This window comes from Thermobia domestica, chromosome 2 (genome assembly GCF_964235325.1).
Source record: "Thermobia domestica chromosome 2, izTheDome1.hap1.1, whole genome shotgun sequence".
NCBI lineage: Eukaryota > Metazoa > Arthropoda > Insecta > Zygentoma > Lepismatidae > Thermobia > Thermobia domestica.
The window spans coordinates 66,744,190-66,759,115 of record NC_137455.1 but is presented as its reverse complement, the minus strand read 5'-3'; the positions used below and the strand labels follow the sequence as shown (position 1 = coordinate 66,759,115).

The 14,926-nt window shown below is 38.8% G+C and overlaps 1 protein-coding gene across 2 annotated transcripts in view; it reads right to left on the bottom strand.

Annotated features, from left to right (window-relative positions):
- Positions 1 to 14,618, bottom strand: part of LOC145679686 (uncharacterized) — a 28,796-nt gene extending 14,178 nt beyond the window's left edge. For both annotated transcript variants that reach the window (XR_014130500.1, XM_081750261.1), the window contains exon 1: positions 14,433 to 14,618. Coding sequence is in view for 1 of the 2 variants with exons in the window: in XM_081750261.1 (XP_081606387.1) it covers positions 14,433 to 14,502 (70 nt within the window). In the remaining variant the exon portion in view is untranslated. The remainder of the gene's footprint in view (positions 1 to 14,432) is intronic.
- Between the last annotated feature and the right edge of the window lie 308 nt (positions 14,619 to 14,926).

Genomic DNA, 14,926 nt, shown 5'->3' with positions numbered 1-14,926 from the left:
GAGTCAATATGTTTCGGTTTTTCGTGTGTTAAAATGTTGGCAAGTTTAGTACATTCTTCAGACAAAAGTTCAGGTGGCATATCTTTAAGAGTACTTATATCGTAAAGAAAATTGGAATACTCGCTGTAATGTTTAAGTTGCTGAAACCTTTCTCTTAAAGTTAACGTCTAGAACATTGTAACAAAAATCGATCTTGTATCTTGTTTGTGGACCTTCAATAGCTTTATCCTCTGTCTCGTACTGAAACTGTCTCTTCTTTCGACTTCGAGCTTGCACTGTGTGACCTATCCATGGATCATCCATATCTAATGCTGATGCCAACTCCATCGCATCAACTAAGTAAGATTGAAACTTTGCATCATTTCTGCTCCTCTCAAAATACTCAGATGTATTTTCAAGAAACCCGACTGCATCCAACACATGAAAATCAATGTTTTGGAGTCGTTTGATAATTATGTGGAATAAAAAGTCATACCAGATAACGAGTAAGCAAAGGAAAGTCTTGGAAAGGAAATGCTAGAAGCCTGTCTCAAGTGGAAGTGTACCTTTTGCATAAATTGGAGTGGAGGCTGTGGAGCGTTAGAACATTGCTGATTAGAAACAGATATAAAAGACATCTTGATAATCTTATTCACCCTAGCTGAAAATCTTATTTACGCCGCTGCAAGGGAAATATTGAACGAAATACCTGTGGCTAATAGTTTGATAATTGAAAATGAAGGTGAATGCTCTGAATTTCCGGAGTGAGCATTTTCTCAAATGTGAGTGAAGTAAGTTCAATTACATTCTCAATTTATTTTTCTATGGGGGCCTATTATGAAGCATTATATTTTGATAGTATTCTTTTTCGTTTCAAATTTTGCCATCCTGGGAGGTGGCACGGCTCGACCCCTCCTCGCGCCGGCCCTGAAATAAGTTTATTTTTCAACGTCAGCAACAGTTTTGCTGTAATTGACCGTGATTGTAGCCAAGTACGTGCCGTGCCACTAGTAGTTCTAAAGGTCACCATTTCAAAACCGATATACGTTCTTTTCTTTTCTTTTTTTTTTTTTTTTCTCCGAACAATTTTAAAAGGCAAGTACTAGCTATTCAAGATCCGTTTCTTGAACTTTACAAGGCTGGTCGATACTCCCGTGTAGTGCTCTCAAACGGGTCGGGTTAGGTTAACTCGGGTCGGGTTGTCGGGTCGGGTCAGTTCACTTTGGTCAACTGAGTAGGTTGAGCTTAAACTCGGCTGGAGTCGAAAGCTGCTGTTTTTCACTAGCTGCCTAATTAAAAATAGCAATTTTCAATTGATTTTATAGAAGCCATAAATCTATTTTGAACACTTGCAGCTAGTGTTTTTATGGTAAATGCTTATTTTTGTACTTGCGTGTACTTTAATTTTTAAATGTGGAAGATTGATTTTACCAATCGACTGTAATATTAATATCTACGCCAATATGGAGTCTGGATTTAGAACAAAACTAGAAGTTGTTTAAGCAAGGCCAAAAGAAAGATTGGATATGGACGACCAAGCCCAAGCAGGGCTGCGGTGGCTCAGTGGTAGAGAATTCATCTCTGGTGCATGGTGTCCATGGTTCGATCCCAGCTTGTGCTAAGTAGGCTTTGTGGTGGAGAAACGCCGTGTAGTGGGTTTTCTCGGGGTTCTCCTGTTTTCTCCCACTTTCTTCATTCCACCATTTCATTCATTTCTCATGGTCACCGTATCCCTTAGCCTCGGTGCAGAATTGAGGGACCTTAAACTGAATATTTCATTTTATTTCACCAAGCCCAAGGACATCGATACAAGAACAAGATAAAGATTGGATATGCAAGACGAATTGCATAGTAATCTTACTCTTGGCCTTGTTTTGGTGATCACCAAGTAGCGATGAGCATATTTTCTTGCTTTCCGTATAGTATGAAAGACCATAATCAAAATCACACTTGGTCTTCATTTGTACCGGTGAGGCGAGCATTCTTGGCTCTTGTATAGCATGAAAGACCACCACGACTACGAAATGCAGGACCAAGACTTGACTGCAAGACAAAGAATAAGACGCAGTATTGATGACCAGGGAGCGAATTGTTTGAATTTCATTTGTTGGGCTGAAAGTGATGAAATAAAATTAGTACTTTATAATTAAATATCATACTGTATTTTTAAATTTTAAATTACAAAATTCATATTATGTATCTTCTTACGTGCAACTATATATACTGTAAAATACGTTTTAATTACCGAGAAAGAAAAATCAAAGTGGCACGGGTCCCGCAATCATAAGAACCTATTTTGGAATGAAAGTTGAAGGGTTGGAAAAAATCACAGGTGTTCTCCTGTTTCCTCAACCCTTACGTCCCTTTCACATTATCCGGCGAATTGCCGGACGAGGTAGAAAGACATTGCAAGCAATGAAGCTCTTCACATATGTAGGGATGCGCACGAGACGAGTCGAGACAGGATTTTCCTGACAAAATTCGAATCGAGACATCATTTTTACAGCACATTTTCGAGACGAGACAGCCACAAATCTTGTCTCGTGCGCATCCCTACACATATGTGCGGCGGTCGCCGGACATTTATCCGGCGAGCAAAAACAGCCGGATCTCCCTGCTAGAATCCGGCCTGGCAAATCGCCATGTATATCCAAGCGGGACATTACAAGCAATGAAGCTCTTCACATATACGCGGCAAACTACCGGATGGGTGTTGGGGGAGGAAGCAAGTGTTGCCAGGAAAGAGCAGAAAGTGGCTGCTATAATATGGGAGCGTGTGGTTTTGTGTGTGTGTGGAGTGTGTTCGTGTATGTGGTTATGTTCTAGCCCAGTACATCTGGAATAATTAACCAAACCTGTACATACAATATATGGGGAAAGATGACATGTAAAATTAATTGAAAACGACCAATACTACCGAAGTGTCGAAATCAATATAAATTATTTTTCTATGTAATAGAAGGTTGGGAGATGTCCGGGTAGCACTATAAATTTGTGGTGACCTAAAATTGAAATATACGCTATCAAATATTTCAGCAATACAGTCTTTTGCTATACATTTATGTACTATTTTGCTACGCAAAGCAAGAGATAATTCATGATGTGATATTTGATAAATATACCGTACTTTATATATTTTATAATTATCTGGCTGTAATTTCTTGAATAGTCCTCTGAATTTAGGAACTAGAGCAGTGCTTTAAAGAGACCGAGTCAATAGTAGGAACGCTTAAAACAAAAGAATAAACCCGAAATAGTATAATAATAATAATAATAATAATAATAATAATAATAATAATAATAATAATAATAATAATCTAATATAAATAAAATAAGGAGTTTATGTGTCTGTCTTTGTGCGGCCTGGGGACCATACGAGTGGACCGAAAGTTACCAAAATTTGGTCACGGGTACCTTGGTCCAGGCTCCAGATCAAGCCGATGCGGGTTTTTTTTCAAAATTCGAGCCAGGAGGTCTCAGGGTTTACCAGGACATGTAAAAGTAGTAGAAAATGACCGATATTAGTGTCAAATCCACAGTTTTCGCGGTCGCTGAGATCAATGGTAACACTACCATTAGCGATGACTTCAGCCACCATTTGTATGCGGGCCGGGGGTCACCAGAGGGGAGGGGGAGGAATTTCGAGACATGTAAAAATAATCGAAAATGACCGATATTAATGTCAAATCCATAGCTTTCGGGGTCACTGAGCTTAATGGTGAAACTCAAATAGCGTTTACTTTCACATTTAGTCCCCATCAGCTAAGGAACTTGGGCCAGGAGATCACCGAGACATGTAAAAATAATCCACAATGACCGATATTAGTGTGAAATTCACAGTTTTCGCGATCCCTTAAATAAATGGTGATACTTTCATTAGCGATGATTTTCAAATTCAGCCACCATTGTGGGGGGTGCGGTGGCTCAGTGGTAGAGCGTTCACCTCCGGTGCTTGGGGTCCCTGGTTCGATCCCAGCTCGCGCCGTGTGGACTTTGTGGTGGACAAACACCGTGCTCGTGGGTTTTCTCGGGGTTCTCCCGTTTCCTCCCACTTTCTTCATTCCACCATTTCACTCATCTCTCATCATCACCGTCTCCTTTAGCCTAACCGGCATAACCGTGGGACGTAAAACTTAAAGATTTCATTTCATTTTCAGCCACCATTGTATGCGGGCCGGGAGTCACCGGAGTGGAGAATTGCGAGACATGTAAAAATAATCGAAAATGACCGATATTAGTGTCAAATCAATAGTTTTCGCTGTCGCTGAGATGAATGGTGATACACCCAAGGCGTTGACTTCCAAATACAGCCCCGTCGACTGGGAGCCAGAGGCGTTGTTTTTTCAAAATAGGAACCAGAGGATCATAGAGGTGTTTTTTCTTTCTATGTAAAAGTAGTAGAAAATGACAGATGTTAGTGTCACATTCATAGTTTTTGCGGTATCGGCTGAAGACCAGAGTTGATTTTTTCACAATTCGAACCAGAGAGGGGTCTCAGGGGGCGTTTACCGGGACATGTAAAAGTAGTAGAAAATGACCAATATTTGTGTCGAATTCATATTTATCGAGGTCGCTCAGATGTATATTGATACTCCCGATAGTGTTTGCGTTCAAATTCAGCCCCCATCGGCCTTCCCAATGAAAACACGTACGTTGTTGGATATATATTCACACAAAATGTATCTAATTTTAGAAATGTTTCTTAATTCTTCTCTCATTGTTCAGTTTGTTTACATTGATATTTTATCTGACCCGTGCGAAGAACGGGCATAACAGCTAGTAATAATAATAATAATAATAATAATAATAATAATAATAATAATAATAATAATAATAATAATAATAATAATAATAATAATAATGCATACAGACCAGTCTTGGGGTCAGTGGCTGAATGTTGGCTTGAGATTCTCGGATAGACCTCAACGGTTGACTATCCCGAGAGGAGTTTAGCCTGGTTTTCTCAGTCACAACAGTTGAATACCGGAACGGTATTTTAAATATCCAGAACCGGGCCGCTATTTTGCCCAAGTTTATCAATTGTGGAAACAGTATAGAAAAAATATCTTCCAAAATACCGCTTCTCTAATAAAAAGTGCACATCTTTTCTGTATGTGGCATGTTCTCTTATTTCGGTAACAAACAGGCCCGTATCCACGGGGGGCCGGTCCCCCTAAACTTTGGCTGGCCCCCTAAAAGTTTCACGGTAGGCTTGCAAATGAAATATAATATGGTGAATAAGTATACTATGATTGGGTCGGGCCCCTTCTAACTTCTACCGGGCCCCCTCTAAATTTTTGGGCTGGCTACGGGCCTGGTAACAAAGCGAATAAAATGCATATTATTTTGCATTTGTCCACTGCAACTACGCTAACAAAACTAATGAATTACAATAGTTGAGGTTGACAACTTGAATCAACAGATTTTTCCCTCCTTTTCTACTCCGAAAATTGCAAAACACCATTCTCATATATATACTTGGGTACAAGTGAATAATGTTAAAAAAAAACTGAAATAGGCTGTAGCCCATACGAAAGTAATTAAAGAAATTTCCTTCGTCTTCCCTTAATTGTGGAAACAGTATAGAAAAACTTCTTCAAGATACCGCTTCTCTAAAAAAGGGTGAACTCATATATGTCTCTGACGTTTTTGTTTTCTGCCTGTCTTCACAAGGCGAGCAGAAAACACATTTTGTGTCTTTCCATTACAACCACCACAACCAGAGTTGGCGTGGGTCAATGAAAACCACCGGGACCCACTCTGACCCACCACCCACCATGACCCACTGCGACCCACCACCCACGGTAACCCACGGTAACCCACTCTGACCTACCACCCACGGTGACCCACCGTGACCCACCACCCACCATGAACCACACTCATCCACTTTGACCTACTCTAACTCACCAAAATCCATCGTCATCAACTCTGAACACGATCCACAGCCTCTTCTGAACTGACTAAAGAGTTTACACTTGTAATAAAACAAGACTGTGAAATTGTCACTAATCGGAGTTTGAATTTCTAGTCAATCGCTCAAGCAACACTCTGTTACAATAACGGTGGATCTGACCTTTACGATATAAAATGGTAAAGTGTTTGTCAGTGAGAAAATTGAAACAGTTCGAGGTGGGGGGAAATTAGTGTGCCTAAAATATACTTATACTAAGAGAGTATTCTTGCAAGTGTTAATTTTTAAACGCATTCAACAAGAAACTTCTATTCGCACGAAAATACCCCTGTACAATATGGAAAATGTTATGGTTTCTCAGTTCACAGTATTTTTCTCACAAAAGACTTGAAAAATCAGTTGTTCATAGTGTATAAAGGTGCTCGGGTACCCTATGTGAGAGCATCTCCATAAAGTATGCTCATAATTGTAATTTGTGTAACCACTAAAACACCACGTTAAATTTAAGTTACAAATATGCATAATTGCAATTATTATGAATATTTCTTCAAAAGTAGTTTACCTAAAGCAAAGAAGAGACTTACTAAAAAGTAGGTACAAAGTTGAATATCACAAATAAGCCATTAGTAATACAAGTATACGTTTACCGTAACTCATAATTTTCCACCTTAAAACAAATCTGAAATCGGATTTATTTCCTGTTGGTAACTTTTTGGCGGTAAATCATCCGCAGTGGAATGATGTCCATCCTTCAGCCAAGAAATATTCTAACTAGCTCGTCTACTTTGAGCTTGTCTAGCGGTGGGCCATTAACATTGATGAGCAACAAGTTAGACAATGTTTGAGCACTTAATCTATTTCTAATATCAGTCATCTGTAAATTCATAAGGGGAAATCCCCGTTCGCACTCTTGTCATGGAAATTGATAATACTTCTACCCGATTTCTGCAACTTCTCATCGACAATCTACTTGTTAGACTTAAGTCTGATAACGATTTTTCTTGGTCAGGTTTGAAATACTCAGCAAGAAGTATCATCTCTCTATCACCATACAACATCTTCTCCATATTGACCATATCAGTTGGCAACGTCAACTCATGAAGAACAGAAACTTCATCTACCACGCCTTCGATAGGGAATCTTATGAATAAATTATCAATTAAAGCCTGATAAACTGATGATTTCTTATTTGTTTATAAATTTAATTTTTGTAATTACACATAAAGGTTTGATACCATTACCAAGTTCCCTCCCCCGTCTAGAAAGCGAAAGGGAACGAGGTTCCTGGAAAGTGTTCAGAGGTGAGTGGAAATTTCCCTTCTTCTCCCCCTTCAATTACCACACTGATGTTTGCCATGTGCCAAATTACGGTGAAAATCATTTAAATTATCATAGTATAATTATTTCCTTGTTGAATTATCAATACTTTTCAGTGGAAAAAAGGATGAAATTTCAAAGTTCCAAATCAAAGTAAGTAGACCAACGTAAAGGGGGAAAAAAAGTGTAAAATTTTCCATACAATTATGCGTACAATCCAAACTTCAAATATCCGTGTAATTAAACTTACAGTACAAATTTTATGCCTATTTTTCTCACAACTTTATGGGTTGATTGCCCTGTGCTGTGAGCGCTCCATATAATAAACATAAGCTTCAACAACTATTATAGCAGAAACCAATGGATATATGAAGCCAAGCACTGTATTTTTTTGTTTCTGATTTTTTTTTCTTAAATAACATCGATCGTTTTCGATCATTTTTACAAACCAACTCACTACCAATTTTCCATATATAGAAAGTGCCCCCCTCCCCACACACACACATAAAAGAGAATTTTAAAAAATGCTAGGACACATTCTGTTTATTTTCAATAAAGAGTTAATACACTGAATTTCAGCTCCGTAAGTTTAACGGTTTGCGAGATACTCATTTTTTTTCGCAATAATTCGGATCCTCACTACCTCCTTAGGATATTATGCATTATAATAAAAGCAATATAACATCCCAATTTGGATTAAGGTCTAACTATATACCAAAAGTAATTTCATTTGACTTTGCAATTTGACCGTGATGATAAGGCACACATAGTTACATTCAATTTTTTAATAAATAATTTATATATTACAGTGATTTAAAAATATATTTTTTCCAGTAGTTAGCTCTAAAAACCCACAGGTCTCGAAAGCCAAGTTGTAGTATAACTCCTATTGCTATTATTACTATTAAAAATATTAATATCCAAAAGTGCCTGAAGTTCTTTTTTCACTTGGTTAGATATACTCACCTCAGGTAGGTAGACAGAAACAAGTGGAAAAGAAAGGGAAATGAAGGTCTTGAAAGTAAAACTGAGACAAATTTACCAGTCTTCAGAAGATACTGTCAACAATGCAGTGAGCAGAGAGGGTCGGTAGATCATACTGAGTCGGTGGGTCGCAGTGGGTCATGGTGGGTGGTGGGTCGCAGTGGGTCACGGTGGGTGGTGGGTCAGTGGGTCATTGTGGGTGGTGGGTCGCAGTGGGTCATGGTGGGTGGTGGGTCACAGTGGGTCATGGTGGGTGGTGGGTCGCAGTGGGTCACGGTGAGTGGTGGGTCACAGTGGGTCATATGCTGTTGACCCACGAACCACTGACCCACTCAGAAAACTTGACCCACTGACCCACCGACCCACTGACCCACTCCATCTCTGACCACAACACGACAAGAGTCAGAGAGTTTTGTTTCTTCAGTTGCACAGCAACCCTGCTCGCATATTTTTCATCTACGGCAAAACGCCGGATAATATGAAAGGGGCCGAAACCGGATCCGGCAAACAGCCGGAAACGGATCCGGCAAATCGCCGGATAATGTGAAACAGGCCTTATCATTGAAGTTAAACGATTTCCTTTTGTCTCCGCCAAGAGACTCTTGCTACTGCCTTCCGAGAAGACCCCCTGCCGTCCAAGCAGGTGAGAACACTGACCTTGAATAAAAATTTCGTCACATAGAAATAAAGAAAGAAAAAAATTCTCTCACGTCGGATATTGGTATCAGTTATAAAAAGAAATAACCAAACCTCGAAAGTGCCAAATATTCATTAAGATGCATATACAAATCCCCCGCTTGATCTAGCTAGTGGTTAACGTGTAAGACTTCGGTACACGTGGTCCGGGTTTAATTCCCAATGGGAGTACATTTTGGCGTTCACCCAGTTTCGTGACTAGTGCTCTCAAACGGATCGGGATGACCCGACCCGACCCGTGACCCGACCCGACCCGACTCGGATCGGGTCAGCTCGGGTCGGGTCGGGTCAACTCGGGTCGGGTCAATCGGGTCGAGTTATTCGGGTTGTGTTTTCGGGTCGGGTCAATCGGGTCAGCTCGGGTCGGGTTGTGTTTTCGGGTTGGGTTTTTGGGTCGGGTCAATCGGGTCAGCTCGGATCGGGTTGTCGGGTCAGGTCAATCAGGTTGGATCACGGTTCGGGTCAGTCGGGTCGGGTCGGGTCACGGGTCGGGTCGGGTCGGTCTTCAACCCGACCCGACCCGACCCGTTGAGAGCACTACTCCCTTGATTCTGATAGATGAACTATTATGCCCTCCAACTGCCCTGCTAGGAAAATTTCTTAACAATTTTCCAGCCTTAGTGGTGGGTAGAAGTAACTGTAGTTTTTATGCCCCAATGCAGAGATACTTGTACTATTGCAAGTAGAATAAAATAGAGGCCCAGAGAGACCGCTTAAGATAGCATAAATGCTGGCTATTAAATTCAATTTTGAATGCTTCATCCATGTCCAGAGTGGTGGACGACTATCGAACCAAAGGTAGCAGAAGTGAAATGAATGGAGTCAGTTCTTTCACTCGTTCTTCCTGTTTTTATAAATTGAGCACGAGTTTCTCTGAATGAAGAGATATAGAAGCTGTTTTGCTTTGATAATATTTAACGCGGCTCTGGAGTAAAGGATGGAATACCTCGAATGGGAGCTAATAAACTTAAAAATCTGAACTTCTTTAAACTAATTTTAGCCAAATTATTAATTTTTATAGCAAATTTCTCATAATGAAAGAATTAGTTTTATAGGGTTGATGGGCTGGGATAAGTCTTCAGTCAAGAAATAACGTTTTAAGTGGATATGACAATAGTAGACAACGACGGGATTTGAGCCTTGCTTATTCACATTTAAAAAATATTATGGGGCCTAACGCATTCAATTTACCTTAATCGTAACCTTAAAAAATAAATTTAAAAAATTAAGTTGGGAAGTTTAAGCATAGAAACTTAGAAACGCTATAGAGAAGCAAAACTTACTACAACATTTATTAATTAGTATGAGAATTTTAGACAATAAAAGGATTACTATGCAATGTTAATTCTGGAATTTTCTTTTCTGGTTTAATTTATTATTCCCTAGACTGATTAATTTCCTTAGATTTAACTTGATTGAAAATGACATGACTGCATTTAGTCGATATATTAATATTTTCACTATCTTTATATTACATTCCCACCTCAAACACCCAAAAATTTTCTCAAACACTAAATATTCCTCGTCGAGTGAGCGTAGGCGAAACGGGAAAGGCAAAACGGGAATATCCGTCTTACAGATGAGATTAAGATAATGATAGAAGTTGCTGGAAGGTCTGTAGGCGAAACGGGAATAGGCCAAACGGGAAGACACCACACCTGTAATTTAATTCTTACATTGGTCATTCTCTGAACAGAATCGAAAACTTAGATATTATAAAACGGGATTTTCAAGGAGTTTATGTACTAATTGTCGTCTCCCTACAAGTTGACGGATTAGTGAGAGAATCAATTCTTGCCAAAACCTCCACACTTCTTCTTTAGGATACATAGTAGCTAACGCTCTCGACTTCGGTGCGAGCGGTCCCGGGTTTGATTCCCGGTGGGGTCACTTGGTCGAAAAAGTGTAACACGCTTTTTCAGGCCAGCCACCCTGAATGAGGTTTTCCTGGGTTTTCCTCATTCACACCAGGCAAATGCCGGGGTGGTACCTAACTTATACCAGGCCGCTTCCTTCCTTCCCCAATTCTTTCTTCCTTCCCTTTCCCCGGATTGTGTGCTCGCCGAGGGACGTCATCCCTCAAATCGTGAAGGGCTAAATGGCCTTAGATGCCGAAAGCCCAGAAATCTAAATCTTAAATCCTTTGCTTTCGAGACAGTAGTTTTTCTGTTAAAATTTCACATTTCTGTGTATAGTACAGTCTATGACTTGGGCAATAATGAGTGAATCGCTTTTACTCCTAACATTATGTAATAGTATAGATATGCTTTGACGGAAATAGCTATCTTGATATTGGCATAAAAGGAAGAAATGTTAGTTAATTTGTGATCATAATATCCATAATAACATTTTTAAAATTATTATTCTGTTGTTTTTCCGTCAGAATTTGAAAGTTACCGAATGCGAATTTTTTTTTCGTACATCTGCGGCGAACCACAAAAATAGTGCGAAACCTCACATTTTCACTTCTAAACGCTATGAGTCGACTGTCTATTCTACTGTATTCTATCTTATGGGTGTTTATGGTTATAGTCGCAGCTATATAGCCAGGTCGACTTTGCCACTAAGATTGTTATAAGATTGAAATTGGAGTGTAAGCTACATGGTGTGAAATAGGGATGCGCACGAGACGAGTCGAGACAGGATTTTCCTGACAAAATTCGAGTCGAGACAGGGCTCTTCTAATAGAGAAATATACAGTTTTCGAATCGAGACATCACTTTTACAACACATTTTCGAGACGAGACAGCCACAAATCTTGTCTCGTGCGCATCCCTAGTGTGAAATTGGTGTGAAAGCATGGGCTTTGACTGTCTCTGAAATAAGAAGTAAATTGGAAAAGAAACTCAAAATAGTTAACTAAGGGATATGACAACAGTAAATAATCGAGTCCTTTTAAAAGTGGGCTACAGCATTTTACATTTATTTTCTCTCTTGAAATATACTCTAACCATATAACAAGAAAGACCATAACAAATATGTATTTCATATTAAAGAAAGTCATTTCGCTTGGAAAGGGAAGATTAACACACAGTGTATTAAGGATTAGGGCATTATTTTAAGTTTACCGCATAAATATTTGAATATTCTTAGCTTTATAGCCTTAATGGATTCTACGTCCCTACCTACAATAGAGAGAATATTCCTAACAGTGGGAAATGGTAGAATAGACAACTGCCAATGCTGGTCCTCCATTGCAATTGAATGATTTGCTGACCATTGCCAGTTATTAAAATTGAAGTTGGAAATGACGGGACAAAATTGTTGGATAAAGGATGGTAAATTTGTTGTTGGCCAACATACACTTTAAGTTGGGACAGTGTATTTTCATAGTTGCCTATTCCCAATCATGCCTATCAATAAGTCTATTGTTGGATAAATGACAAATTGTTGGTTGGCTAACATTCACATAAAACTATATTGGGCCAATATATTTTTGAACTTATTCCCAACTGTATTGTTTAATATAAATTTGATAATTATATTTGAGTATAATTAACACTTTTTTAAAATATAAAGGCAATAGCAACACTCTTTAGAAAACAAGATATTTCATCAGACGGGCAAATCATTGTAAACAACTTCTGGTGAAAGGGAAAGTGTTCTGCCACAATCATATAAAAGGACTCACTTTTAACAACAAGTTATGATTTGGAAGATTTGAAGATTCGAGTTGATTAGACTACCAAGGTTCTTCGAAGTCTTTCAAGAATGGCAGCACACTCTCCTGGCCAGTAAGTTGTCCTTTCTCTCCTAACTGCTTATTTGTTATGATGACATTTGCTATGCCAGATTGTTGGTAGGTCTTCCAACAACAGGCTTCACTTATACTACTGAGCATTTAGATTTATAATTTGTGTAATTATCATGATTGAATAGTACATTTGTTTTGAGAATGCAAATCTCAAGTTGGCTCCCATTTATTAATGTGTTTGTTTAAAAGATATCTGCTAATGCTAATGGCACATATATATAAATAATTAAGTAGTCTCTATAACTGTGCCTATAATAGCGAAAAGGCAGAATGTGACTTTGTATAATATCTGTCTAATAAATCTGTTAACAGACCATCCCTTCCTTTCATTTCACACATAACATAACTTTTATTTTTTTTAAGAGACAAAACACAACTATGTCTACCCTTAGCCTACTGTTGGATAAATGATGGCAAATTGTTGGTTGGCCAACATAAACTACGTTGGGCCAATGCATTTTTCTAGTTACCTATTCCCAATTATGCCAACCATTAGCATATTGTTTGGATAAATAATAGCAAATTGTTGGTTGGCCAACATACGATTTAAATTGTTAGACCAATGTATTTTTATAGTTATCTATTCCCATCCATACCTACCAGTAGCCTACTATTGGATAAATGACGGCAAACTTGTTGGTTGGTCAACATTCACTTTAAATGAACGCATTTTTCAACGTTATTTTATCAATTTCTAATTCCCAATCATCTGACCATTAAAGTTCGTAGGTGTACTCTAGAATAATTTTGTTTCTTCAAATAAAGGATATGTGATACAATTTACTGATTTATATAGTCATGATCTGCTCTGACAGAAAACCGAAATATGCAGGGTGGTCTGAAAGTGGGCGTACCCCCCTTTAGTTTCAACAGTATAGTGCTAGTTATGGTAGAATGTCTGTACCTTGAAGTCTTAAGAGTCATAAACATCGGCATGGTCACCATTCATGTCGGAACACAGCTGAATTCGGCGCCAAATTCTCGCAGATGTTTTGCGGAGATACTCCGGAGCCTTTTCTGGCCGCAGGATTGGAAGAGGTTGTGCATCTTCACCAGCTCCCTTTGCCTGGCCTCCAAGAAGTCCCGATCTGCGACACTAGACAATGCTCTGGGGTTTCATAAAGCAACAAGTAAGAAACACTCGATATCACACAATGCAGGAATTACGAACCAGGCCCGTATCCAGGGGGGTCTAGGGGGGCCAGGCCCCGTTAAAGTTTTGCTGGCCCCCATAAAATTTTCACGGTAGGCTTGCAAATGAACTATAATATGGTATGATCGCCCCCCTAACTTCAGCCGGGCCTCCCCTACATTTTTGGGCTGGCTACCGGGCTGTTACGAGCAGGTATGAAACACACCTTCACCTCGTGACTCCGGAGTTTCTCCGCAAAACATCTGCGAGAACTTGATGCAGAATTCAACTGTGTTACGACATGGATGGTGATCATACCAATGTTTATGACTCTTAAGACTTCAAGGTTACTGTGTACAGACAATCTACCATAATTAACACTATACTGTTGAAACTAAAGGAGGGTACGCCCACTTCCAGACCACCCTGTACAGAACGGTTTTAGAAACTTGCTTTCTATCTAGTGAGTAAGTAAGATTTATAAGATATGTCATATTTATTAATTATATTATGAATAAAATCTGAGATAAGTTGGGTTCTTATTAAATTTCAGCTTTTCGTAATAAATTTCAAGAAACACATTCTTCAAATATTTCTCGAATTCTTAAACTGCCTTACTTTAACTTTAAAAACTGAGAAAAGTGCTGGAAGTTACTTACTTATAAACTGATCTCTTGTATTTGATTTTCCTGTGCTAACAAAAGCTATGTCCACCTCTCGGTTAGTCATCTTTTAATCTTAACAGAAAAATAAGCAAGAATGAAAAATAGAAAAGTTACTATATACTGTGATTAAACATTCAACAATGCACATAATTTACTTATAATTTTGCACCTCTAGATAAAAGTGCATAATATTTAATGAAAGCATGTTATTGCTTGGTAACAATAGCTATTGTTATTGTATATCTACATTAACGGCATCAACAGGAACTCTATTTCTTTAGTATGGGCGTATCCATCTTCCCCCGAATTTGTATATTTTCTTTCTATTTCTTAACTAGATGAACGTGCTTTCTTCGCACGGGAGAATTAGGTTTTCAAAGGTATCTCTGAAGTTGAGAGTAAACATTTTTGCATTGGTATGTTGTCATCATATACATTAAAATGTATATAAATTTCATGCTCAGGAGCAATTGCTTGCCCCCTGGAGC